Source organism: Phaenicophaeus curvirostris, chromosome 26 (genome assembly GCF_032191515.1).
Source record: "Phaenicophaeus curvirostris isolate KB17595 chromosome 26, BPBGC_Pcur_1.0, whole genome shotgun sequence".
NCBI classification, from domain to species: domain Eukaryota; kingdom Metazoa; phylum Chordata; class Aves; order Cuculiformes; family Cuculidae; genus Phaenicophaeus; species Phaenicophaeus curvirostris.
The window spans coordinates 5,006,324-5,032,256 of record NC_091417.1 but is presented as its reverse complement, the minus strand read 5'-3'; the positions used below and the strand labels follow the sequence as shown (position 1 = coordinate 5,032,256).

General features: G+C 54.6%; 2 protein-coding genes across 2 annotated transcripts in view; both read right to left on the bottom strand.

The window, feature by feature from the left end:
• Positions 1–11,820, bottom strand: part of LOC138731236 (olfactory receptor 6F1-like) — a 46,940-nt gene extending 35,120 nt beyond the window's left edge. The window contains exon 1 of the mRNA XM_069877047.1: positions 11,728–11,820. The gene's annotated coding sequence lies outside the window, so the exon portion shown is untranslated. The remainder of the gene's footprint in view (positions 1–11,727) is intronic.
• LOC138731014 (feather keratin Cos1-2-like) lies at positions 2,462–2,764 on the bottom strand. Its single transcript, XM_069876707.1, has one exon. The coding sequence runs from the start codon at positions 2,762–2,764 to the stop codon at positions 2,462–2,464; it is 303 nt and encodes a 100-aa protein (XP_069732808.1).
• Positions 11,821–25,933: the final 14,113 nt, after the last annotated feature.

Sequence of the window (25,933 nt, the reverse complement as noted above, 5' to 3'; positions counted from 1 at the left end):
TGAGCTCAATGCAGACAGGAGAAGCTGATGAAGAGGGGACTGAAATCTTCACAGGTTATCCAAGGTTCCATACCATAAGGCTGTCATAGAGCATTTCCCTCCACACCAAAAGCAGAGCCATTTGTTCTGCAGGTAAATTCCTGGATGAAAGCTTGGACATGCCTTGTCAAGATCCACCTGAGGGTCAAGAGTTACCAAAGTGAATGCTTGCAGCCCAAAAAGTGAACGGTAACTGCACAGTAGAACATGGCAGGAAACAGACCCTGGTGACCCCCTCAGAGCCCTCACCTTGGAAAACCAGAAGGTCTGGGCTGCAGGAACAACACTGGTCACAGCTGGAGGAGGGAGGAGTCAGGCACAAGCATTGCAGCTTTGCTGGAAAAAAAAAATTCTCCTCCCCATTTATTTCTCTGCTACCCTTGCAGACTCTTTTCTAGCAGCTTTGCTCACTCGGGGTGCTGAGGGGGAAATGTGCAGGTTTGTCCATCTCTCTCACCCCTGCAGGATGAGCGGTTGCAGAAGGCAGGTCGCATATCTCATCCTCTCTGCCTTCCTGAGGCAGCCACTGGGTAAGCATTGCCTTGGGCTGGAGGCACAATTCCTCTTCTCCCCAGCAGACCCTCAGCCCCACAACAATTCTCTGTGGGGAGAGCAGGATGGATCAGCTCTGCAGGAGTTACCAGGACCCTGTCCCTGTTGGAGGTGTCCTGGAGTCAGCAGAGGAGGGCCAGGCACTCCAGGTTGTGTCCTGGAGACTCCAGGCAGCACCAGAGAGGAGAATCAAGACCTGGGTGAGAGCCCAGCTCTGCTCTGGGGGTCTCCATGTAGGAAGGAACTGGCATTATTGTGCTGAGGGAGGGACGCTGAGTTGCGATCTCCTGCACCAAGATGCCCCACTGCCTTCTGATCCCTAGGGCTCTGGTGGATAAACCTGCCACAGGGAGCCTTCTCCTCCCACAATTTGCATCCCCTCTTGTTTTGCATCCCCTCTTGCTTTGCATCTCAGAGTCTTTCCCTGCAGAGATGCTGACCCTTGCTTTCCTCCAGGCACTCTGGGGCAGGTCACCGTCACCCAGCAAGAAGGAGAACTCACTGTGAAACAGGGAGACACCTTTCACACAAAATGCAACTACCAGACTTCCATCTTTTATGGCTTGTTCTGGTACCAGCAGAAGAAAGGCCAGGCTCCCCAGCTGATCGCCACTCATGTAGGAGCTGACTCCAAGCGGAGCGGCCGTCTCACCACATCGCTGAACGAGAAATCCAGCCTCCTGCAGCTGGAGGAAGTCGAGGGCTCTGACAGTGCCTTGTACCTCTGTGCTGTGCAGGACCCGCTGGTGCAGGAGCTGCCTGGGCTGGGCAAAAATGCAGGGCAGGGAGGGGCTGAGGCTGGCAAGGCTGAGCCCGGGGAAAAGGTTTATTCTGTGCTTGTTCTGCCAAAAGGCTTTGCAGGGATGGCTTTTGGTTTCCCGACAGGTAGCAGCCTTAGCCAAGGGCATATTTTCCATGCAGCTCCATGCTGGCTAAGGCCACAGGACTGTGGGACTGAGAGGACAGAAACCTGGACACAAACACAGGGGATCATTCCAACCCTCACCGGCTGCTTCTGTTCCACTCCTTACATTCTGCGTAGCAAAACATCTTCTGGAGCAGTAGGTTCTCATGGTCAGGAGGAGAACATGCTCTGTCCTTCTCTTTCCCTCCCTCCTCAGCTCACCCCGATTGTCCCTGGTTGTTGCCTCCCCAGGTGGGTGTGTTTGCTGATGGGTTTTCACCCCATCCTGCCTAACACTGCCCGCAGGAGAAATACTGGATGGATTTGCCTGGTCCCCTCTCTGTGCAACCTGTGAGCACACAGACAATGCCGTGGACTTATCCTTCCCCAGAACATTCCTGTCCTGCTGTCCTTCTCCTTAGCTTCCTCAGCAGAGTCCAGGGTTCATTGTGTTCCCATAGGGGTTCTCTACGTTGGATGTTTGTGATCAGCTCTGTTTGGGTCTCCTCAGGCCCTCTTCCACTTCTCCACCAGAGCAGCACCTTTCTCCTTTGAAACCATGGGCAGCACCCAAGAAGGAACAAGCACATGGAGTCCAGGCTTGAGTGGAGTAGAATTTAATGAGTCATCAGAGGGAAACAAAGTCACTCCAGACGGAAGTTAGAAGTGCAGGGAGCCCAGCAAGCAGAAGGGCCCTCAGTGAACAGCTTAGACTCTGAGATCCTTGGCTGTTCCAATGTGATTTCTGTCAATCTGCCCCATGGAGGGAGAGAAGACAGAGGGTCCCCACCAGGCTGGCCTTGGTGGACCTTGCTGTCAAGGGGAACAAAAGCAGACAAGGAAAAGGGAAGAAAGGCAAAATTGCTTGACTATCTTGGCATCCACAATGAAAGATCTCAGTTCTCTGTCCAGCCCAATGCTCCAAGTTCCTCAAGGTGTCTCCCTAGAGCTTCTCCAACATCTTATTCACAGGAGGGACCTCCTGCCACAGTAGCGGCCGGCAATGCCAGAGAGGCCAAATCCCCTGGAGTTGATGGGCACTCCCTGAGAGCTGAGGATGCTGCCAACAGCAGCGGAGGTGGAGGAGCCCACAACGGTGTTCTGAGGGAAGGAGCTGAGGATGGGGCCGGGCAGGGTCACCACCACGGGAGAGGGCTCGATGGCGACGGTGGAGCTCTGGCACTGCCGCACACAGCACTCATTGCAGCTGCTGGCCAGCGGGCACGGGCTGCAGGGCTGGCAGGGCTGGCACGGGTTGTAGCAGGACATGGATCAGAGTCAGAGGGTACCTGGGGGAGGAAAGAGAGAGGAAACAGAGCACAGGAGTGTGTGAGGAGCAACCAAGTGCACTCCTGAGTGGGGATGGAGAGGATTCAGACTCACCTGGTTCCCAAGCAGAAGGAGGCAAAGGAATGGACTGAGCGAGCAGGGGCTTGGGCTGGCATTTATCCCTGCCCTTCATTGCCGCAGGGCAAGAGGCACCTTTGCAGATGCAACAATTTTCTGACAAGCTCATCTTGGATGCAAAGCATCACAGCTGATGATATGGACTGGGCTTTGGTTTCCATCACTGCTGCCTTTTCATTTCCACATTTGTTCCATGCCCATTCTTCAAAGAAGGCTGCTTCTGAGTCCTAGGATGAAAGGTCTAAGGATCTCCAGGGCAGGAACGCAGCCCTGTAGGCAGAAGACTCAGCTCCAGTGATGGTCACATCTGGAAAAATAAAGTGTTGTCAGCCTGGGTCACTCTGGTGTGGTGTTTGAAGCATCGTTGTAAGGAAGAAGCTCCAACAGCCAAGCCCAAGGGCTCCTGTGCTGAGGACATGGTGGAGCAGCAGGGCTGGGCTTTGGCTCCACCCTCGGGGCTGGGGCTTGGACGCCTCTTGGAGCTGGCAGGGGCAGCAGAGGACAAGGGCTGAGCATCAGGTCCCTCCTGCTGGTACGGGCAACTGGACATGGTTCTCCTTCTCCTGGCAGTGCTGCTGGTACAGGCAGCCTCGGGTGCGAGGGGTGTGAGGAGCCCAGCAGAAGCATTGCAGCTGTGCTGGGAACAAGCATTTTCTCCTCCCCATTTAATTCTCTGCTACTCTTTCAGAGTCTTTGCTGGCAGCTCTGCTCCCTCGGGGCTTCCACCTCTTTCAGCCACACAGGATGAGCAGTTGCAGAAGACTCCTTCCGTATCTCCTCCTCACTGCCTTCCTGAGGCAGCCACTGGGTAAGCATTGCCTTGGGCTGGAGGCACAATTCCTCTTCTCCCCAGCAGACCCTCAGCCCCACAACAATTCTCTGTGGGGATAGAATGATGGATCAGCTCTGCAGGAGTTGTCAAAACCCTGCCCCTGCTGGAGGTGTCCTGGATGCAGCAGAGGAGGGCCAGGCACTCCAGGCTGTGCCCTGGAGACTCCAGGCAGGACGAGAGAAGAGAATGATGGCCCCAGTGAGAGCCCAGCTCTGCTCTGGGGGTCTTCCTTGAGGAGGGAACTGGCAGAAAGAGTCACACTGAGCTGAGGTCTAATCAAAGACACCCCTGTGCCTTGTTTTTACCATGCCTCAGGCTACAGCATCTCAGCCAGACACAGGGAGCCTTCTCCTCCTACACTTTGCATCCCCTCTTGGTTTGCATCTCAGAGCCTTTCCCTGCAGAGATGCTGACCCTTGCTTTCCTCCAGGCACCCTGGGGCAGCTCACCGTCACCCAGCAAGAAGGAGAAGTCACCGTGAAACAGGGAGACACCTTTCGAACAAACTGCACCTACAAGACCTCTAACTTTGGTGGTTTGTTCTGGTACCAGCAAAAGAAAGGCCAGGCTCCCCAGCTGATCGCCTCTCATGTAGTAGCTGGCTCCAAGCGGAGCGGCCATCTCACCACGTCGCTGAACCCCACAGAGAAATCCAGCCTCCTGCAGCTGGAGGAAGTCGAGGGCTCTGACAGTGCCTTGTACCTCTGTGCTGTGCGGGACCCGCTGGTGCAGGAGCTGCCTGGGCTGGGCAAAAACGCAGGGCAGGGAGGGGCTGAGGCTGTCAAGACTGAGCCTGGGGGAAGGGTTTATTCTGTGCTTCTTCTGCGGGAAGACTTTGTATACAGACATGGACTTCCTTCTCCTGGCAGTGCTGCTGGCACTGGCAGCCTCGGGTGAGATGGGAGCGGGAGGCTGGGCAGAAGGAGGCACAAGGTTGTGGCACTGGGGGTGGAAGGAGGAGCCGGGAGTGCTGAGTCCCTGGGGCCCTGTGAGGGCTTGTGTCAGGAGAGCAGGGGCTGCGCAGCGGGGACAGCAAAGGATGGGGGCCAGCTCAGGAGGGATGGGGATGTGGGGTGTGAGGGGTGGCAGGAACCTACAGAGAGAAGAGAGCAGGGACAGAGAGCTCAGGCTTTGAGAGGCTGCGAAAAGGGAGCTGGGCAGTGGGGACAGTGAGCAAGGTGATGGAGAGAGAGACAGGCAGGCTGACAGGCAAGCAAAGCTGAAAGCCCTTTCTGGCTTCCCAGGTGGTGCCCAGAAGGACTCTGTGTTCCAGTTCCCAGCAGAGATGACAATCCAGGCAGGACACAGCGCAACTCTGCAGTGCAATTTCTCCACCCGTGATCCCGATCCCTACATCTTCTGGTACCAGCAGCATCAGACCAAGCCCCATCAGATGGTGCTACGGGTGACAAAAAGCAAACCTCGTGTGAATGCAGGGAGGTTCTCCTCTGTGCTGTCTGTAGAAAACTCCCAGGTGTTTCTGCACATTCAGGGTGTGGAGCTCCAGGACAGCGCTGCCTATTTCTGTGCGCTGAACGCACACTGGTGCCCAGAGCGTGCAGCCCTGCACAGAAACGTGGGGGGTGCTCTGGGGAGTGGTTCCCTCCCTGCCACTGCTTGCCTGGAGCTCTGAGCTCAACCTGCCTAGCAGCAGCACCTGCTGCTGAGGGGAGCTGGGCTTCTATTTTCCCAAATTAGGCTCCCGGGAAGAAAAGCCCTGCAGACTTTTTCAGCTGCATCAGAATTGCCAAGGGACCAAGTCGTCTCCATGTTCAGAACCCAGAAGCAAGGACCCAACACACAAATGCAGCCCAGGAGTGTCCTGGACTCCTTGCAGGCTCCTCAGTGGATTTGGAGGGCTCCGGGATCATGTCCAGCTCCTCCCCAGGGAGCAGGGCTGTTGTGCTGAGCTGCCTGGGCAGCAGGGGACAGTGTGTCCGGGACAGCCAGGCTGGCTGCAGGCTGATGGAGAGGAACCTTTCTGTACTTAATGTGACAGAGACCGATCAACAGTCCCAAAACCATAGAAGTGAACCATGGATGAGTCCTGTTCATTCCTGACCAATCAGATCATTCTTGTCTCACACTCCGATTTTGAAAGAATGAATGAATGAATGCAAAGGGAAGCAATCCAGCAGAGTCAGGAATTTCAGCTCTGTGCAGACAGGAGAAGCTGATGGAGAGGGGACTGAAACCTTCATGCTTTCTCCCCAGGTTCCAGAACATGAGGATTTCACAGAGGATTTCCCTCCACTGGCAAGGCTGAGCCCAGGGAAAGGGTTTATTCTGTGCTGCTTCTGCCCAAGGAATTGCACAGGGACATGGTCCTCCCCCTGGCAGCGATGCTGGCACTGGCAGCCTCGGGTGAGATGAGCAGTGCTGGGGAAGGGAGTGAAGAGGCCGATTTGAGCTGCTTTGCCAGGTGCAGTGGATCCAAGGGTGCCAGTCTCTGTGGGGATGGGGAGAACCTTGGAGATATGGGGGAAAGGAGTGGAGGGAAAGAGCACAGAGTGTGGCTGAATAGCAGGGGGATTTGGGGAGTTACAGGTGGCAGGAACCTGCAGAGAGAAGAGAGCAGGGACAGAGAGCTCAGGCTTTGAGAGGCTGGGAAAAGGGATCTGGGCAGTGGGGACAGTGAGCAAGGTGATGGAGAGAGAGACAGGCAGGCTGACAGGCAAGCAAAGCTGAAAGCCCTTTCGGGCTTCCCAGGTGGTGCCCAAAAGGACTCTGTGTTCCAGTTCCCAGCAGAGATGACCATCCAGACAGGACACAGCGCAACTCTGCATTGCAATTTCTCCACCAGAGATTCTGCTCCCTACCACTCCTGGTACCAGCAGCACCAGACCCAGTCCCCTCAGAGGCTGCTGTGGGTGGCCAAGTACAATGCTCATGTGGATGCAGGGAGGTTCGCATCTGAGATGTCTGCAGAGAACTCCCATGTGTTTCTGCACGTGCAGGATACGGAGCTCCAGGACAGCGCTGCCTATTTCTGTGTGCTGAGCACACCCTGGTGCCCAGAGCTTGCAGCGCTGCAGGGAAACATCGGGTGTTCTGGGGAGCGGTTCCCTCCCTGCCACTGCCTGCCTGGAGCTCTGAGCTCAGCCTGCCCCGCACAGCTCCTGGGGCTGAGGGAAATCTGGGCTTCTGTCTTCCCAACTTGAGCTACTGGGAAGAAAAGCCTTGCAGCACTTTTCCAGCTGCACCAAGATTGCCAAAGGCCCAAGACCTCTCCGTGTTCAGAATGCAGAAGCAAAGAGACCAACACACAAATGCAGCCCAGCAGTGTCCTGGGCTCCTTGCAGGCTCCTCTGTGGATTTTCGGGGTCTGTTTTTTTCCAAACCAACCATACTCTCAGTCCACGCTTCCACGATTCTCTGATATTCTCCAGCCTTGCCCAGCAGGGCTGCTGATTCTCTGCTCATTGGGCCACCTTACTGCACCCAGTCTCGTTTGTCCCAAGTCCCAGTCCAATCCTCCTGCCGCCAGGCATTGTCAGCACCATCACCACAGCTGTTGGCATCAAGAAACCCCATGGAATAAGGTTATTTATTATTATAAGCTTCTCCATCCTGTCCCCTAGAGATCTGTGCAAGAACTGGGAAACCATCCTGCAGAGTCAGGAGTTTCAGCTCAATGCAGACAGGAGAAGCTGATGGAGAGGGAACTGAAAACTTCACACTTTCTCCCTAGGTCCCAGAATATGAGGATTTCACAGAGGATTTCCCTCCACATCAAATGCAGTGACATTTGTTCTGCAGACCCACTGGGCCTCAAGGGTTTCCAAAGTCACTGCTCAGAGGCAGTCGATCTCTGCTTTAGAGCTGGGCCCAGGGAAGGCTGGACATCAGCTGGGGCTCCCCAGTCTGTGCAGAACTGAATAAAGGAGTTTGGGCGGGGGTGGTTGTATTGTGGAGTGGGAAGGTGTCCAGGCTCAGGAACATGGGACACTGGAGTGTCAGGGCAATGCCAAGGAAAACACAAGGTGGTCGGAGAATGGACTGAGAGCAGCCCTAAAAAGAAGGCCTTCAGGAGCTGGAGGATGAGAAGCACAACAAGACCTGAAATTGTGCGCTTACAGCCCAGAAAGCAAAAGGTATCCATACAGCAGAACATGTGCGAGAGGCTGCTCAGAAGTGGAAGACCCTGGTGACCCCCTTAGAGTCCTCACCTTGGAAAGGCAGAAGGTCTGGGCTGCAGGAGAAACACTGCTCATGGCTGGAGGAGGGAGGAGCCCAGCACAAGTATTGCAGCTGTGCCAGAAACAAGCATTTTCTCCTCCCCATTTCACTCAGCTACCCTTGCATAATCCTTGCCGATATCTCTGCTCTCTCAGGCTCTGAGGGGGAACGTGTGTTTCTCAGTCTCTCTCACACCTGCAGGATGAGTGGTCGCAGCAGACACATTGCGTACCTCCTCCTCGCTGCCTTCCTGAGGCAGCCACTGGGTAAGCATTGCCTTGGGCTGGAGGCACAATTCCTCTTCTCCCCAGCAGTCCCTCAGCTCCACAACAATTCTCTGCAGGGATAGCAGGATGGATCAGCTTTGCAGGAGATGGCAGGACCCTGACTCTGCTGGAGGTGTCCTGGATGCAGCAGAGGAGGGCCAGGCACTCCAGGCTGTGTCCTGGAGACTCCAGGCAGCACCAGAGAGGAGAATCAAGGCCTGGGTGAGAGCCCAGCTCTGCTCTGGGGGTCTCCCTGAAGGTGGGAACTGGCATTATTGTGCTGAAAGAGCCATGCTGAGCTGAGGTCTCAGACCTCTTGCCCAAAGTCCCCATTGAATTGTCCTTCCCATCCCTTAGGCTCCGGCATCTCACCTGGTCACAGGGAGCCTTCTGCTCACACAATTTGCATCGCATCTTGGTTTGCATCTCAAAGCCTTTCCCTGCAGAGATGCTGACCCTTGCTTTCCTCCAGGCACCTTGGGGCAGGTCACCGTCACCCAGCAAGAAGGAGAAGTCACCGTGAAACAGGGAGACACCTTTCGAACAAACTGCACCTACAAGACCTCCAGCTTTGATGCCTTGCTCTGGTACCAGCAGAAGAAAGGCCATGGTCCCCAGCTGCTCTCCTATCAGGCAAGAGCTGGCTCCAAGCAGAGCGGCCGTTTCACCACATCGCTGAACCCCACAGAGAAATCCAGCCTCCTGCAGCTGAAGGAAGTCGAGGGCTCTGACAGTGCCTTGTACCTCTGTGCTGTGCAGGACCCGCTGGTGCAGGAGCTGCCTGGGCTGGGCAAAAACGCAGGGCAGGGAGGGGCTGAGGCTGGCAAGGCTGAGCCTGGGGGACGGGTTTATTCTGTGCTTCTTCTGCGGGAAGACTTTGTATACAGACATGGACTTCCTTCTCCTGGCAGTGCTGCTGGCACTGGCAGCCTCGGGTGAGATGGGAGCGGGAGGCTGGGTAGAAGGAGGCACAAGGTTGTGGCGCTGGGGGTGGAAGGAGGAGCCGGGAGTGCTGAGTCCCTGGGGCCCTGTGAGGGTTTGTGTCAGGAGAGCAGGGGCTGCGCAGGGGGGAGAGCAAAGGATGGGGGCCAGCTCAGGAGGGATGGGGATGTGGGGTGTGAGGGGTGGCAGGAACCTGCAGAGAGAAGAGAGCAGGGACAGAGAGCTCAGGCTTTGAGAGGCTGGGAAAAGGGATCTGGGCAGTGGGGACAGTGAGCAAGGTGATGGAGAGAGAGACAGGCAGGCTGACAGGCAAGCAAAGCTGAAAGCCCTTTCTGGCTTCCCAGGTGGTGCCCAGAAGGACTCTGTGTTCCAGTTCCCAGCAGAGATGACAATCCAGGCAGGACACAGCGCAACTCTGCAGTGCAATTTCTCCACCCGTGATCCCGATCCCTACATCTTCTGGTACCAGCAGCATCAGACCAAGCCCCATCAGATGGTGCTACGGGTGACAAAAAGCAAACCTCGTGTGAATGCAGGGAGGTTCTCCTCTGTGCTGTCTGTAGAAAACTCCCAGGTGTTTCTGCACATTCAGGGTGTGGAGCTCCAGGACAGCGCTGCCTATTTCTGTGCGCTGAACGCACACTGGTGCCCAGAGCGTTCAGCCCTGCACAGAAACGTGGGGGGTGCTCTGGGGAGTGGTTCCCTCCCTGCCACTGCTTGCCTGGAGCTCTGAGCTCAACCTGCCTAGCAGCAGCACCTGCTGCTGAGGGGAGCTGGGCTTCTATTTTCCCAAATTAGGCTCCCGGGAAGAAAAGCCCTGCAGGACTTTTTCAGCTGCATCAGAATTGCCAAGGGACCAAGTCGTCTCCATGTTCAGAACCCAGAAGCAAGGACCCAACACACAAATGCAGCCCAGGAGTGTCCTGGACTCCTTGCAGGCTCCTCAGTGGATTTGGAGGGCTCCGGGATCATGTCCAGCTCCTCCCCAGGGAGCAGAGCTGTAATGCTGAGCTGCCTGGGCAGCAGCGGATGGTGTGTCTGGGACTGCCAGGCTGGCTGCAGGCTGATGGAGAGGAACCTTTCTGTGCTTAACGTGACAGAGACCGATCAACAGTCCCCAAACCATAGAAGTGAACCATGGATGAGTCCTGTTCATTCCTGACCAATCAGATAATTCTTATCTCACACTCCAATTTTGAAAGAATGAATGAATGAATGCAAAGGGAAGCAATCCAGCAGAGTCAGGAGTTTCAGCTCTATGCAGACAGGAGAAGCTGATGGAGAGGGGACTGAAACCTTCATGCTTTCTCCCCAGGTTCCAGAACATGAGGATTTCACAGATGATTTCCCTCCACATCAAATGCAGAGACATTTGTTCTACAGACACACTGGGGCTCAAGGGTTGCCAAAGTCACGGCTCCAAGGCAGTCAGTCTCTGTTTTAGAGCTGGGCCCAGGGAAGGCTGGATCTCAGCTGAGGCTCCCCAGTCTGTGCAGCACTGAAAAAAGGAAATTTGGGGGGTGGTGGTTATATTGTGGTGTGGGGAGATGTCCAGACTCAGGGACTTGGGACACTGGAGTGTCAGGGCAATGCCAAGGAAAACACAGGGTGGTTGGAGAATGGACTGAGAGTAACAATGAAGAGAAGGGCTTGAGGAACTGGTGGATGAGAAGCACAACAGGAGTATAAAATGTGTGCTTGCAGGCCAGAAAGCAAATGACATACTCACACCAGAGCATGTCTGAGAGCCTGCTCAGGAAGGGAAGAACTCTGGTGACTCCCTTAGAGCCCTCACCTTGGAAAGGCAGGAGGTCTGGGCTGCAGGAGCAACACTGCTCACTGCTGGACGAGGGAGGAGCCCAGCAAAAGCATTGCACCTGGTCTAGGAACAGGCATTTTCTCCTCCCCGTTTCACTCTCAGCTACTCTTTTAGAGTCCTTGCTGACACCTCTGCTCTCTCAGGGCTTCCACCTCTCTCGGCTGCACAGGATGAGCAGTTGCAGAAGACTCCTTGCCTATCTCCTCCTCACTGCCTTCCTGAGGCAGCCACTGGGTAAGCATTGCCTTGGGCTGGAGGCACAATTCCTCTTCTCCCCAGCAGACCCTCAGCCCCACAACAATTCTCTGTGGGGAGAGAATGATGGATCAGCTCTGCAGGAGTTGTCAAAACCCTGCCCCTGCTGCAGGTGTCCTGGATGCAGCAGAGGAGGGCCAGGCACTCCAGGCTGTGCCCTGGAGACTCCAGGCAGGACGAGAGAAGAGAATGATGGCCCCAGTGAGAGCCCAGCTCTGCTCTGGGGGTCTCCTTGAAGGAGGGAACTGGCATTATTGTGCTGAGAGAGTCACACTGAGCTGCGGTCTCCTAATCAAAGACACCCTTCTGCCTTGCTTTTACCATGCCACAGGCGCCAGCATCTCAGCCAGGCACAGGGATCCTTCTCCTCCCACACTTTGCATCCCCTCTTGGTTTGCAGCTCAGACCCTTTCCCTGCAGAGATGCTGACCCTTGCTTTCCTCCAGGCACCCTGGGGCAGGTCACCGTCACCCAGCAAGAAAGACAAGTCACCGTGAAACAGGGAGACACCTTTCACATAAACTGCACCTACCAGACCTCCAGCTTTGATGCCTTGCTCTGGTACCAGCAGAAGAAAGGCCATGGTCCCCAGCTGCTCTTCTATCTTGCAAGAGCTGGCTCCAAGCGGAGCGGCCGTCTCACCACGTTGCTGAACCCCACAGAGAAATCCAGCCTCCTGCAGCTGGAGGAAGTCGAGGGCTCTGACAGTGCCTTGTACCTCTGTGCTGTGCAGGACCCTCTGGTGCAGGAGCTGCCTGGGCTGGGCAAAAACGCAGGGCAGGGAGGGGCTGGGACTGACAAGGCTGAGCCTGGGGGAAGAGTTTCTTCTGTACTTCTTCTGCTTGAAGACTTTGTACAGAGACATGGTCCTCCTTCTCCTGGCAGTGCTGCTGGCACTGGCAGCCTCGGGTGAGATGGGAGCAGGAGGCTGGGCAGAAGGAGGCACAAGGTTGTGGTGCTGGGGATGGAAGGAGGAGCCGGGAGTGCTGAGTCCCTGGGGCCCTGGGAGGGTCTGTTTCAAGAGAGCAGGGGCTGCGCAGGGGGGACGGCAAAGGATGGGGGCCAGCTCAGGAGGGATAGGCACGGAGGAAGAACGAGGTCTCAGCCACAATGTGCAGGGATGGAGCCTTCCCGACTGTGCTGCTGAGGCAGAGAAAGCCTGTGAGAGAGAGCAGTGCTGGGGAAGGGAGCGATGGGGCTGATTTGAGCTGCTCCACCAGGTGTTCTGGATGCAAGGGTACCACTGTCTGTGGGGATGGGGAGAACCTTGGAGATGTGGGGAGTAGGAGTAGAGGGGAAGAGCATGGAGTGTGGCTGAAAAGCAGGGGGATGTGGGGTGTGAGGGGTGGCAGGGACCTGCAGAGAGAAGAGAGCAGGGACAGAGAGCTCAGGCTTTGAGAGGCTGGGAAAAGGGATCTGGGCAGTGGGGACAGTGAGCAAGATGCTGGAGAGACAAACAGCCAGGCTGTCAGGCAAGCAAAGCTGAAAGCCCTTTCTGGCTTCCCAGGTGGTGCCCAGAAGGATTCTGTGTTCCAGTTCCCAGCAGAGATGACCATCCAGGAAGGACACAGCGCAACTCTGCACTGCAATTTCTCAGCTAGCTATGCAAATTTCTTCATTGTCTGGTACCAGCAGCACCAGACCCAGTACCCTCAACAGCTGCTGCAGGTGGCCAAATGGAAACGACATGTGGATTCAGGGAGATTCTCCTCTGTGCTGTCTGCAGATGACTCCCATGTGTTTCTGCACGTGCAGAATGTGGAGCCCCAAGACAGCGCTGCCTATTTCTGTGCGCTGAACCCACCCTGGTGCCCAGAGCGTGCAGCACTGCACAGAAACGTGGGGGGTGCTCTGGGGAGCGGTTCCCTTCCTTCCACTGCTTGCCTGGAGCTCTGAGCTCAACCTGCCCAGCAGCAGCATCTGGAGATAAGGGGAGCTGCGCATCTGTCTCCCCTGCCTGGGCTTCTGGGAAGACCAGCCCATCAGGATTTTTCCAGCTGCACCAATATTCACAGTCTTTGATGATATTATCATAGAATCATGTAATCATTAGCTTGGAAATTACATTTCAGGTCATCAAGTACAATCATACTTGTCCACTATTAAATATTTCACCAAGCACCTCATCCACCGGCCTTTTTAATACTTTCAGGGATGGTGGCTCAGTCCCCTCTTTGGACAGCCTGTTGCAGTGCTATATAACCGTTTCTGTGAAGAAATTTTTCCTAATGTCCAGGCTAATCTTCTCCTGATGCAGCCTGAGGCCATTTCCTCTTGTCATATCGTCTATCACTTGGGAGAAGAAACCAATACCCCCATCTCTACAACCTCCTTTTAGGTAGTTGTAGACAGAGATAAGGTCTCCCTTCAGACTCCTCTTCTCCAGGCTAAACAACCCCAGCTCTCTCAGCCGCTCCTCATAAGCCTTGTTCTCCAGCCCCTTCACCAGCTTCATTGCTCTTCTCTGGACTTTTTCCAGGAATTCAATGTCTTTCTTGTAGCGAGGGCCCCAAAAATTAACACAGGATTCAAAGTGTGGCTTCACCAGTGATGAGAGTAGAGGCACAATCACTTCCCTGGTTCTGCTGGCCACAGCAATTCTGATAAAAGCCAAGATGATGTTGGCTTTCTTGGCCCCCTGGGCCACTGCTGGCTCATGTTCAGTCAGCTGTCGACCAACACCCCCAGGTCTTTTTCTGACAGGCAGCTTTCCAGCCACTCTTCCCAAACCTGTAGCTCTGCACAGGGTTTTTGTGTCTTAAGTGCAGGACTCTGCTCTTTGCCTTGTTAAACCTCATGCCATTGTTCTCAGCCCATCGGTCCAGCCTGTTTAGATCCCTTTGGAGCCTCCCTGCCGTCCAGCAGGTTGACACTTCCTCCCAGTTTAGTGTCGTCAGTGAACTTGCTAAGTGTCCATTCAATACCTTCATCCAGGTCATTGATAAAGATATTTAACAGGACTGGACCCAGCACCTAGCTCTGAGGGCACCGCTTGTGACTGGCTTCCAGCTGGATTGAACTCCATTCACCACCAGTCTTTGGGACTGTCCATCCACCCAGGTTTTAGCCCAACAGAGGATGCACCCATCCAGGCCAGTGGAAGCCAGTTTCTAAAGTAGGAAACTCTGAGAAATGGTGTCAAGGGCCTGTGGAAGGACTGGATTGTCTTCCTCAACTTCAAGAGGTGCTGCCTGAAGGAGGACTTCCTGTAGTGTGTCCCTCCCTCCAGTGCCTCTAGGAGTGATGAAGGATCCACCTGTGCACCCACTTAACTCCCCCCCAAGGCCATGGAACAGTTGGGGTGCGGAGGGGAAGACCAGGAGAAGGGCAGGGTTGCAGAACATTTTTAATGAGTCTGAAGAGGGAAAGGAGGTCACCACAAGTGGAAGCTCCCAGTGTGGGGATGAGAAGGAGCAGCCAAGAATCTGTACCCCTTTTCCTGGTGAGACTGCACCTCAAATCCTGTGTTCGGTTCTGGGCCCCTCACCACAAGAAGGATGTTGAGGCTCTGGAGTGAGTCCAGAGAAGAGCAACGAAGCTGGTGAGGGGGCTGGAGAACAGGCCTTATGAGGAATGGCTGAGGGAGCTGGAGGTGTTTAGCCTGGAGAAGAGGAGGCTGAGGGGAGACCTCATTGCTCTCTACAACTCCCTGAAAGGAGGTTGTGGAGAGGAGGGAGCTGGGCTCTTCTCCCAAGTGACAGGGGACAGGATGAGAGGGAATGGCCTCAAGCTCCACCAGGGCAGGTTCAGACTGGACATTAGGAAAAAAAATTTCACAGAAAAGGTCATTGGGCACTGGCAGAGGCTGCCCAACAAGGTGGTTGAGTCACCTTCCTTGGAGGTGTTTAAGGGACGGGTAGACGAGGTGCTGAGGGGAATGGTTCAGTGATTGATAGGAATAGTTGGACTCAATGATCCAGTGGGTCTCTTCCAACCTGGTAATTCTATGATTCTGTGATTCCTGTCGACCTGCCCATGGAAGGAGACAGTGGAACAGGTAGCTCCAGGCTGGTTCCTGTAGTGCTCAGAGCTGGCTTTCAGGGGAGCACAAGACAGCAAAGAGAAAAAAGTCAGTGGAAGTCAGGAAAGGGAGGTGTGGCCAGCGCCCTTAGACACGTGGTGTGAATATTGGGTTTGTCCTATGCATGGACAGGAGACGGACTCGATGATCCTTTTGGTTCCCTTCTGACTGCATACATTCCATAATTCTATGTGCGTGTTTGTGTGTCTCTGTGTGTCACCCACCAGGAGGGAATTTGCTGATCCCACCAGGGCCACTCTCCACTGCTTTCTCCATGAGCTCCAGAGCCAGAAGGAGCTTGAGCACAGCTGAACAACAGAACAAACCCGACAGAGAACTGCCCACAGCACAGGCATTGAAATGAAACCTTCCATATATTCAGCCATCCTTTTCCTTCCTTTGCAAAGCTCGCGTTCCACTACTGCTGATTTCAGGCCCCAACAAGGCGGGTTTGACACCAGTTTGGATTAGTTGTTTAATGCAATATGACAGTATTCAGGTACCTCTGCGGAGCTGGAAGTAACCTCTCTTTTCCTCACCAGCCCAAGGCACAGCTGTTGTCCCAAGGGCTGGAGAGTCCAAAAGGAAGAGTTTTATTTATGAGCTCCTTTCTTTGAGGCAAGGAAACATTACTGGCTCATTGTCCACCTGGTGTCCAGCAGGACCACCCAGGTCATTATCTGCAAAGTTGCTTTACCTTGTTGCCCTCCCACAAGCACTGCACCAAACCAGTTCATCAGTTGCACTGTCTGTCACAGCCATCTGCACCATCACCTCCTTGCACTGAAATCCCTCCTTCCTCTGGCGCTGATCATCTGGGAGCCCAGATATCTTCAGGGCATTCCCAAGTCCTCCAGAAAAGCAGCTGCTTTGTCCAGGGGATGTTCACCACGTCGGCCAATTTCAGCTGAGCATCAACCTCCCTGCCCTGCTCCAGACAGCACTGAACAAGGCCATTGGAATCAGGACTCCATGCTCTATTCTATGAATTTAAATGTTCATCCTTTAAAATACCATTCTTTCCCCTATTACTGGGTTTCTCCCTATCTCTGAGTCCTCACGCACAGAGGAACTGAATGGTGGCTTCCAAAATGAAAGACCAAACTACTAGAAAGCTGAACCCTTTTGAAAAGAACCCTCCACCTGTGCGTCCCAGAGCTCTGCACATCATGAGGAGCCGTTGTGTTTTCAAAAGCCCTCACAGCAACAAAGAGCTCATCAAAGCGCATCCACCCAGCAGCAAGGGAGAGAGGTTCCTTCACAGAGTCAATCTTACAGAGGGAGAAGGAGGTAGCAGGAGGCCACGGATGCCATCCCCTTGCCACTGCAAAGGTAAAGGGCAAATGGGCTTCCTTCTTGCCCTCCTCATCCAGGGCTGTGACCGTCACAGCCCCCTGACACGCTCTTCAGGATGCAGCCATTTCCTTGCGCCACCAAGAGTGCCTTGTTCTGCAGCACACTGCAAGCCGCCCGAGGGACCGGGATGCTGGAGCTGGGAAAAACCATCTTCACCGTGGCTCTGCCAGCATGCATCCTGCTAATCCAGTCAGGTGAGAGTATTTGTGCACTTCCTATCGTCTCCCACAGCTTTTAGGAGGCTACATGGGTCTGGGCTGATGAGATGAGGGGGTCTGGGCTGATGAGATGAGGGGGTCTGGGCTGATGGGATGAGGAGGTCAGGAGGAAGGAGCTATCTGAAAATTCCTCTTCTTTGGAAAGACAGAAAGATTTGAGGCAAGCACAGACTATAACAGAGAGCAAGTCAGAAAATGGAGGAAGTGGCTCTGCAAACACATTTCTGCCTGTTTTGCAGGTCTTGTTGGAGGTGGCTCCCAGAAGGGATTCTTTGAGGTATCAGCCACAGATGGGCAGCGAGTGGCTCTGCCCTGCCAGGCCACCACCGTGGAGAGGGACAGCAACTTGGAATTCTTGTGGTTTCGCAAGCTCCCAGAGGAACCCTTGACGTTTCTCCTGGAAGCATATAGAGCTTCAGGGAAGTTCCGCAACGGCAAATTCTCCGTGGTGGTCTATGAAAATAAAACAGCCCCCTTAGAAATAGCAGCCGTCTCTTCTCAGGACTCTGCACTCTATTACTGTGCTCTGAAGCACCACGTTAAGCCAAGCCCCGTTTCCGCTCGTGCAAAAACTGCAAGAACAGTCCAGGAGGGGCAAAACCCTGCATCTTCCTACCTTGGGAGTGCTTTTTGTCCCTGAACTGATCCTCTTCTTCTATCAGCCCTTCCAACACCTCCCATCCCAATTCCACCCTACTTTTCTCAAAAAACCCTCCATGTAGAGGTCTTCAGACAAGGGGCTTGGAAATGCAGGGCCGTGGGACTGGTTGCAGATGAGTCAAAGCACTCTTAGCTTTCCTCATGCAGAAACCAATACCTTTCAAGGAAATGATCAGCATTACTGGGCATAACATCTGGTTGCAGCAACCATCCTTACGTGGTCTAGGTTCCTCCGGGAACTGGCACTGCAGAACTCAATGCTGCTGGGGTGACAGCATTCTGGCCCACGTCTTGAGGCAGTTGTGGGAAGAGCTGAGGGATCCATGTCTCTGCTTTGCTCCTGGTGAGCCCCAGCCTTCTACACAGCCACCCAAGGGACCGCAGACCCTCATCTTGCTCCTCTTTGCAGAGCAGCCAAGGAGCAGGAAAGCAGACTTTCCCTTCCTGCCTCCACACTGGGCAGGGGATCAGTACTGTGCGTGGTTAAATGCTGAGATCCTCCCACACCCCAGTCAGCATGAAGTCCACTGCTTTGGAAAATGCTAATAAAGAGAAAAGCTGAAGAAAGCATAGGAAAACAAAGCAATACCTGAGCAACCAATAGCATTGTAGCCCAGGACTTGAAACGTTAATAAAGGTCCCCCCTAGCTCTACCCTGAGATCATCAAATAACTGTGATTGATAAATATGAATATGAATGAGATGATGAAGAGTAAGTAAGTTGAAGGTGAAGATGAAGAGAAGGATGAAGATGATGAAGATGATGATAAAAATTATGATGGTGTTGGGGGGTGGGGACGGTCCCCTAGGGTTGTGCTCACTCTTTGGCAGCAATGGAGACCTGAAGGCAGATTGCTTTGGGCAGCCAGGACCCCAGGAAAGGCTCAGCTTTGCCTGCTCTCTCCATAGAACAGCCCAGGGAGCCTCCTGCAGCCCTGTAGGTCTTGTCTCCCACAAGTGTGGAAAAAGGTGGGAATAGCTAGAGACAAAACAGTTCTGGCTGTGTGGACTCATGGGTCTCTGGGATTACTTCTATTCCTGGAAAGGATGACAAGGAGACACGATTTCTGAAGGGTCCAAGCTGGTCGCTGCAGCCCCAGCGCCTCCCTAGCAGCATCACCCACAGCTCAACTCTGCTCTCTCCCCGATGTGGAAGGCACTAGACATCACCTGAAGTCACTGATCACCCACAGGGCAGCCAAACAGCCCAGCAGGAAACAGAGGCAAGAACAGGCTGTGAGTGGGAGCGAGGATCCGGGCTTGGGGGCTGCAGTGGTGATGGGGAAGCAGGAGCTCAGTGGTGTGGGACCTGGGGCAAGGACATGGGGTAGTGGGGAGGCGGCGTTTATGCAACATGGAGGGGAGGGATGAGCTCACTCAAGTGCTGCAGCCCAGGCTGCCATCAGCCCTCTTTGCCTCCAGTGAATGTTGCTGGCTCCTGGAAAGAGGGCTGCTGGCGCCTGGGCTGCAGCACTTGAGTGAGCTCATCCCTCCCCTCCTGTTGGATAACGCGCCTCCCCACTACCCCCAGTGCACCCTGGAACCCGGGTTTGTTCCTCCCCAGGGGAAGGACTTTGCTGTGCCCTGGAGTGGCGGGGGAGGTCGCTGCCAGCCTATTTGTGGCAGTTGCTGAGGTCCCTCAGGAGGGCAGGATGGAGAACTTGGTGGGGCCGTGGCTCCTGGTCTTGTCCTTGGCCACGGAGCCAGGAGGGTGAGAGACAGGTGGGAGGGTAGAGATCTTGGGGCTGGGGAAAGGTTGAGAAGAGAGGGAGAGGAGAGGAGAGGAGAGGAGAGGAGAGGAGAGGAGAGGAGAGGAGAGGAGAGGAGAGGAGAGGAGAGGAGAGGAGAGGAGAGGAGAGGAGAGGAGAGGAGAGGAGAGGAGAGGAGAGGAGAGGAGAGGAGAGGAGAGGAGAGGAGAGGAGAGGAGAGGAGAGGAGAGGAGAGGAGAGGAGAGGAGAGGAGAGGAGAGGAGAGGAGAGGAGAGGAGAGGAGAGGAGAGGAGAGGAGAGGAGAGGAGAGGAGAGGAGAGGAGAGGAGAGGAGAGGAGAGGAGAGGAGAGGAGAGGAGAGGAGAGGAGAGGAGAGGAGAGGAGAGGAGAGGAGAGGAGAGGAGAGGAGAGGAGAGGAGAGGAGAGGAGAGGAGAGGAGAGGAGAGGAGAGGAGAGGAGAGGAGAGGAGAGGAGAGGAGAGGAGAGGAGAGGAGAGGAGAGGAGAGGAGAGGAGAGGAGAGGAGAGGAGAGGAGAGGAGAGGAGAGGAGAGGAGAGGAGAGGAGAGGAGAGGAGAGGAGAGGAGAGGAGAGGAGAGGAGAGGAGAGGAGAGGAGAGGAGAGGAGAGGAGAGGAGAGGGTAAAGGAAAAGGAAGGAGGAGAAGGAGAGGGACAGAAGGGAGAGGGAAAGCTGGGGCCTGCCTGGCTGCCTACTCTCTATCTGTAGGGCTGTGGGTGCAGCCAAGGCTGACAGAGGCTGGGAGGACTGCAAACATCTGCAGACTCTCTGCTCCTCTTCTGTCACAGTGCCAGCTACAGCCTTGCCTCTCATGGATTTTGGTGGTACCACCAGACACTGGCTGGTAGATTGGAATTGGTGTCCATCTGGGGTTTGAGTAAAGAGTATTACACAGCAGCACTGTAGGGTTAAGCCATGGCAATTCCAGGACAATTCCCGGCCCAAGACATCTCTGTCCCTGCGTGCCATGCACCCCCAGGACTCTGCCTGCTACTTCTGCTCTGTTCGCATGGAGATGGGAAATGCAGCTGAGCTGGAACACAAACCAGCTGTGGCCCAGGACAAGATGTATGAGAGTTGGATCCAGTGAATGCTGAGGTGCCTCAGGGCTCTTCTGAGGGCAAGAGCGGTCATTACTGCACAGTGCAGAGGCTCTTTTCCCAACACTGCCAGTTTTCATCTTCTCATTCATGTTCTCTGTTCACAGGGCTGTGGGCACAGCGGGGGCTGATGGAGGCCGGTGGAGGGCTGCAAGTGCCTGGGGACCCTGTGCTCCTCTCCTGCCGCTCGTCTGGTTTTGCCTTCGGGAGCAATGCGGTTCTGTGGTACCGCCAGGCACCTGCTGCCAGGCTCGAGTGGGTGTCCACTATCAGCGCTTATTCCTCAGTCATTAAATATGGATCATCAGTACGGGGTCGAGCTACGACATCCCGGGACAATGACCAGTCCATGGCATCTCTGTCCCTACAAGCTCTGAACCCTCGGGATTCTGCACGCTACTTCTGCTCTATTCGTATACAGACGGGAAACACACAATGATGGGAAATTCAGCTGAGCTTGAACAGAAACCTCTGGGGCCCCTGCCAGGGCTGCTGAGCAGAGGAGTGCTGGGGCTGGGGCCTCAGAGCTGTACCCAGGCAGGGAGGGCTCATCACTAGGGTTGAAAGGGTTCCTGATGTTTCCTGCACACAACAGAAACCGTAATTGATTGCCAATTAAAATAGATTGGAGTGGTGAGAATAAAAGACGAAGTCCCATGCAGGAGCATCATGCCAGCAGTACGAAGGGATGGGGAGGCTTAGGAAGGACAGGCTGGATCCGCCAGGGGTGGCCCTACAGCAATTCATCCCCTTTTGCCCCAACGAGGTTTTGCTGTCAAAGGAGCACCCTGGGGTTGCCCCCTACAGAGGCAACAGACCCCCGGGGGGGAAAAAGAGCTTCAAGTCTTTGGTCTCCTGCAGCCCCATATCTGCCCTTGCCTGTTGTTGTAGAGTGAGGGAGGGACTGGGAGGGCTGGGAGTGAGGGCAGGGTCAGGAGCACAGGCAGGGCAGCTGTATGCAGAGCTCTTGCGCAGGCAGAGGGCAGTGAGAGAGAGGCAAGACAGAGCAGGGCTGGCCATGGGAGCTGCCCTGTGTGTGGGGTACTTGCCCATTGCAGGTCAGTGGAAGGAAGGGCTCTGGGGATCTGGGCTGAGTGCTTGCAGGTGAGCTGCCCCCCAACTCTGCCAGCCCTGCAGATCACAATGGGCAGAGCCTTCCTTCTCTTCTCCTTGGGAGTGAGGCAGCTCCATCCAGCCTGCATCCTCTGTCACATGGGGACAGGCAAGGCATCTCCTGATTCTCCCACCTACTGGGGCTTAAGGCTTTGCCCTTGGACGGGACCCTCTGCTCACAAGTCACTGTGACCCCCCCTGGAAAAAGAGAAGCTTGATGCTAGGAGCATAAGGGAAGGCAGCATTGTGTCTTCATCCTTGTGAGCCCCAATTCATGGCAGCAGCTCTATTTCTCTGTCCATCTTTGTCAGCTGGGATCAAAGAGGAGGACTTATCCTCCCACTGGTCCATTCCCATCACAATGCCCTCAGCAGCATTGCCCTGACCCTTAATGAATCTTGGCGTGCTCAGGGCTTGTTCTTTCTCCCTGCAGCAGTCACTGGCCAGGTGGTCATGGAGCAGCCCATCAGGGAAGTGGCCGTGCGAGAGGGAAATGGAGTCACCTTTCAGTGTCGCTTGCTTGGAGCCAGGATAAGCAACCACATCATCTTCTGGTACCGGCTGGGGCCACAAGGCACTCTGGACTGCATCTTTCAGGATGATGATGTCTGTGGAGAAGGTTTCCAGGACCGTTTTCATGTATCAGTAGAGAACACTGAGAACACATGCACACTGGAGATCCTGGCAGCAAAGCAAGGGGATCAAGCAGTTTATTACTGTTCTGTTTATATCACCCTGGTGCAGCTCTGCAGCAGAGAGGACCAAAAAACCAAGTTAGAAAGAATATTGATGTGGCAGTGTTTCTTCCTCATAGCTGCTAAGTAGCTGTTGGTGTCAGGCAAGGGCAGGTGCAGGAATCAGAGCTTTGGTGCGCTTGCAGTGCAGGGTGGTGGAGGGCAGCATGATTGAAGGGCTGAAACCATTTGTGATGCAGGAGGATGAGTTGTGGGAAGTGCCAAGGTTGAATGGTGGCATACAGGTTGGTGCTTGCTGCCTGGGCTCCTCTCTCCCATGGCCCAGTGTTTCCTCTGTGGCTTGGCTGCAGACCTTTGGGATCACAGAGTTTTGGCATCGCAGAGCTGTGTTTGGGATGCTTGCAGGAGTGGAGGAGGGGATGGATCCAGGCTGTTAGGAAAAAGCGAGGGCAGCCTTGTGCTTCATGGCTGCTATGATCACCTCATGAGGAAGAAGTGTCCAAAGCGATATGGGTTGACCTTGGCTGTCCTCCAGGTGCCCACAAAGCCGCTCTGTTGGTCCCCCTTGTCACTTGGACCTGGGGAATAAACAATGGGAAAGGTCATTTGTGGAGCTAAGCAGAGGAAGATGACCCAACAATGACTATCAGAGGTAAAACTCTCTCAACTTGGGTGTATTAATGTAATTTATTGCAAATCAAACCAGAGTTGGATAATGAGAAAGAAGAACAAATCTAAAAACATCATCTTCCACCTGCTTTCCTTCTTCCTGGGCTCATCCTCACACCCGACTTCTCTACCTCCTCCCCCGAAATGGTCAGGGGGACGGGGAATAGAGGTTGTGGTCAATTTGATACAAGTTGGCTCTGCCACTCATTGCTCCAGATGTTCCTTTGCTGCAGCATTAGGTACCTCCCATGGGACAGAGCTCCTCATGACCTTCTCCAATGTGGGTCTTTACCATGGGCTGTGGTTCTTCAAAAGCTCCTTGAGCACAGGTCCTTTCCCCAGGGTGAAGTCCTTCAGGAACAGACAGGTCCAGCATGGATACCTGCAGGCGGCTTTGCACAGGACCACCATTCCTACTAGGAGCCTGCTCCAGAGTGAGGTCTCCACGAGGTCACAGCTTCTTACAGGACACATCCACCTGCTCTGGCATGGAATCCTCCCTGGGCTGCTGGGTGGGATACATGCTCCACCATGGACCTCCATGGGCTGCAGAGGGACAATCTGTGTCCCCATGCACTGTGGGCAGCAGGGGAATCTCTGCTGGGCTGCCAGGAGTTTCTCTCCCCGCTCCTCCCTCCCTGACAGTCACAATGGGTTTGTGAAATGGAAACAATTCTTACCCATATTCGATGCCTTCTACAATCAGACACTAACCTTGGTGGATGAGAGGAGATGGGCTGTTGTGTATTCTGGATCGAGAGACACTTTCAGACCAGACATCCCTGGAAAAGTCAGAGACAAAGCTACTTCTTCTGTCCTAGAGAAGGACTGAGTGCCATGGTCTTTGCTGCTGTCTTTTCCCCTGGATTATGTGCCCTGGGATCCCTGAAAGCCAGCCTAGGTCATACAGACCGAGAAGAATAAGGCATTCTGTCCCTCAGCCCTTTTCCCACCCTGCATCCCCAGGTGCCCACCCCACCCAGCACTAGGTCTGCATCTTCCCTGGCCTTGTTTATCCCTGCAGCCTCATGACATGTGAACCTGGCTTCTTGAAGTTGGGCTGGATGGCTCTTTATCTCAGCGCTGTGAGACTGGGGAGCACTGTGTCCAGGTCTGGGCTCCCCAGCACGGGAGAGACATGGACAGAGCAGAGCAAATGGGCCACGAAGATGAGGAAGGAAGGATCTGATGTCCAAGGAGAGCTTGAGCAAACCAGGTTTGTTTAGTGTACAGAAAATGTCAAGGGAAGATTTGTCCCTGTGTTTCAATACCTGAGTATTGATCTCCCTTTCCTCCTCCTTTCCCCAGGATTTATTGCTTCCCAGGACATCACGTGGTACGGAAGATCCCTTTGGGGTTGTTGTCAGCTGTAGAGCTGGTGGGGCAACTGGAGAAACAGAGAAAGCCCTCATGCTGTGTAAACCCTGTTCAGCAAGAGCTGAAACATTGCTCAACATGGTTTTGGCCACAAAACATCCCAGCTGCCCACACAGGCTGCATGAAGAACGTTGACTCCATCCCAAGCAGAGCCAGTGCACCTGCTCTAGTAGAGCTTCCCTGGAGCAGGAGGGTTAAAGGAGACCTTTACAGTCTTGGAATAACACTGGATTCTCTTCCACTGCCCTTTCTAATGTCCTTTCTGGAAAGCCTGACAGGACAGCTTCAGGCCTGATGGTCATCCCGAGCATTTCAGAGGTGGCTTTGGAAATCCTTTGGCACCTCTAGTCTCTCCTTGTCACTTCATGCGCTGCCACTGTGCTGCCCTGTTCCCCCGACACCCTCTGGCAGTGGTGTCAGGGTGGTTGTGAGGGGACAGAGAGAGACTCTTCCAATCTTTGCCCAGCCCTCCCCTCTGTCTAGGAACCCTGCTTCCAGCCCAGGCTGTATCCAGCAGCTGGCCTCTTGGGCTCTAGGAAGCAGCCAGTCATCTGAGCAAGTGGGGATGCTTGCTATTCCCTATCTTTGCAAAGCCGGATTCGGGGTTTGCATATGTGGTTGTCCAATCCTGTCCCATGTGCATGGAGCCATGTCTGAAATGTCACAGCAGAATGAGAAGATCTAAGGGAAGAGCAAAGACCATATCCAGTAAACAGAACCATGCTGACCAGCTCTCCCCAGCTATCTGGGTGCGACTGTTCCACCCACCCCAATCCCTTCTGTATCACTTGCATCTTTCTCTCTTTGAGTTCCAGCTTTGAAACTGCAGCTGAAAAGGGAGGGGGAGTTTTCCTCAAGACTCCTGTATAAAGCTGTTTCTGGAAGTCCTAGGAGAGCAGCGAAGTCCAAGTTTCCTATTTCCCCTTTCCCTTGCATGAACCACCCACCGAGCGGTGAAGATGCCTGGGAGATTTTCAGAAGGTCAGGGAATGGTTGATGGTTGAAGGAACCTCAGGAGGTCATCGGAGCAGGGTCCCTGCTCAAGCAGGTTCAAGGTAAGCCCATTGCCCAGGACCAACTCCAGACAGTTTTGAATGCCTCCAAGCATGGAGAGCCAACAACCTCTGTGGGGAACCTGTGCCAGTGCTTGGTCACGGTGACAGTGAAAAGGTGCCACATGAGGCCGCACTGTGCCTCTTGCCTGTCACTGAGCACCACAGACCAGACCTGGGCTCTGCCTCCCCTGCACCCTCCCTTCAGATGTTTCTCTGTCTGAATGAGATCCCCACGAGCCTTCCTTCCTCAGGGGAAACACTGCCAGCCCTGTCAGCCTTTCCTCATGTAAGAGGTGCTCCACTTCCACTATCACCATTGTGGCCATCACTGGGCTCTCTCCTGGATGTCCAAGTCTCTCTTGTCCTGGGCAGAGAAACAGTGAGGCCAGCAGTGCAGATGCTGAATAGAAGAGAAGGATGAGCTCACTGAGGTGCTGGAAAGGCTCCTCCGGGTGTAGCCCAGGCTGCCATCAGCCCTCTTTGCCTCCAGGGAACATTGGTGGCTCCTGGTCAAGTAGATGTCCCTCAGCAGCCTTGAGTCCTTTTGGGAGAATACGCTTCCCAGTGCAGCAGCCCCCAGCAAACCCTGGAGCCCAGGGTGGTTCCTCCCCAGGGGAAGGACTTTGCTGTGCCTGGGAGTGGCGGGGGAGGTCGCTGACAGCCCATTTGTGGCCGCTGTTGAGGTCCCTCAGGCAGGCAAGATGGAGAACTTTGTGGGGCCATGGCTCCTGGTCTTGTCCTTGGCCACGG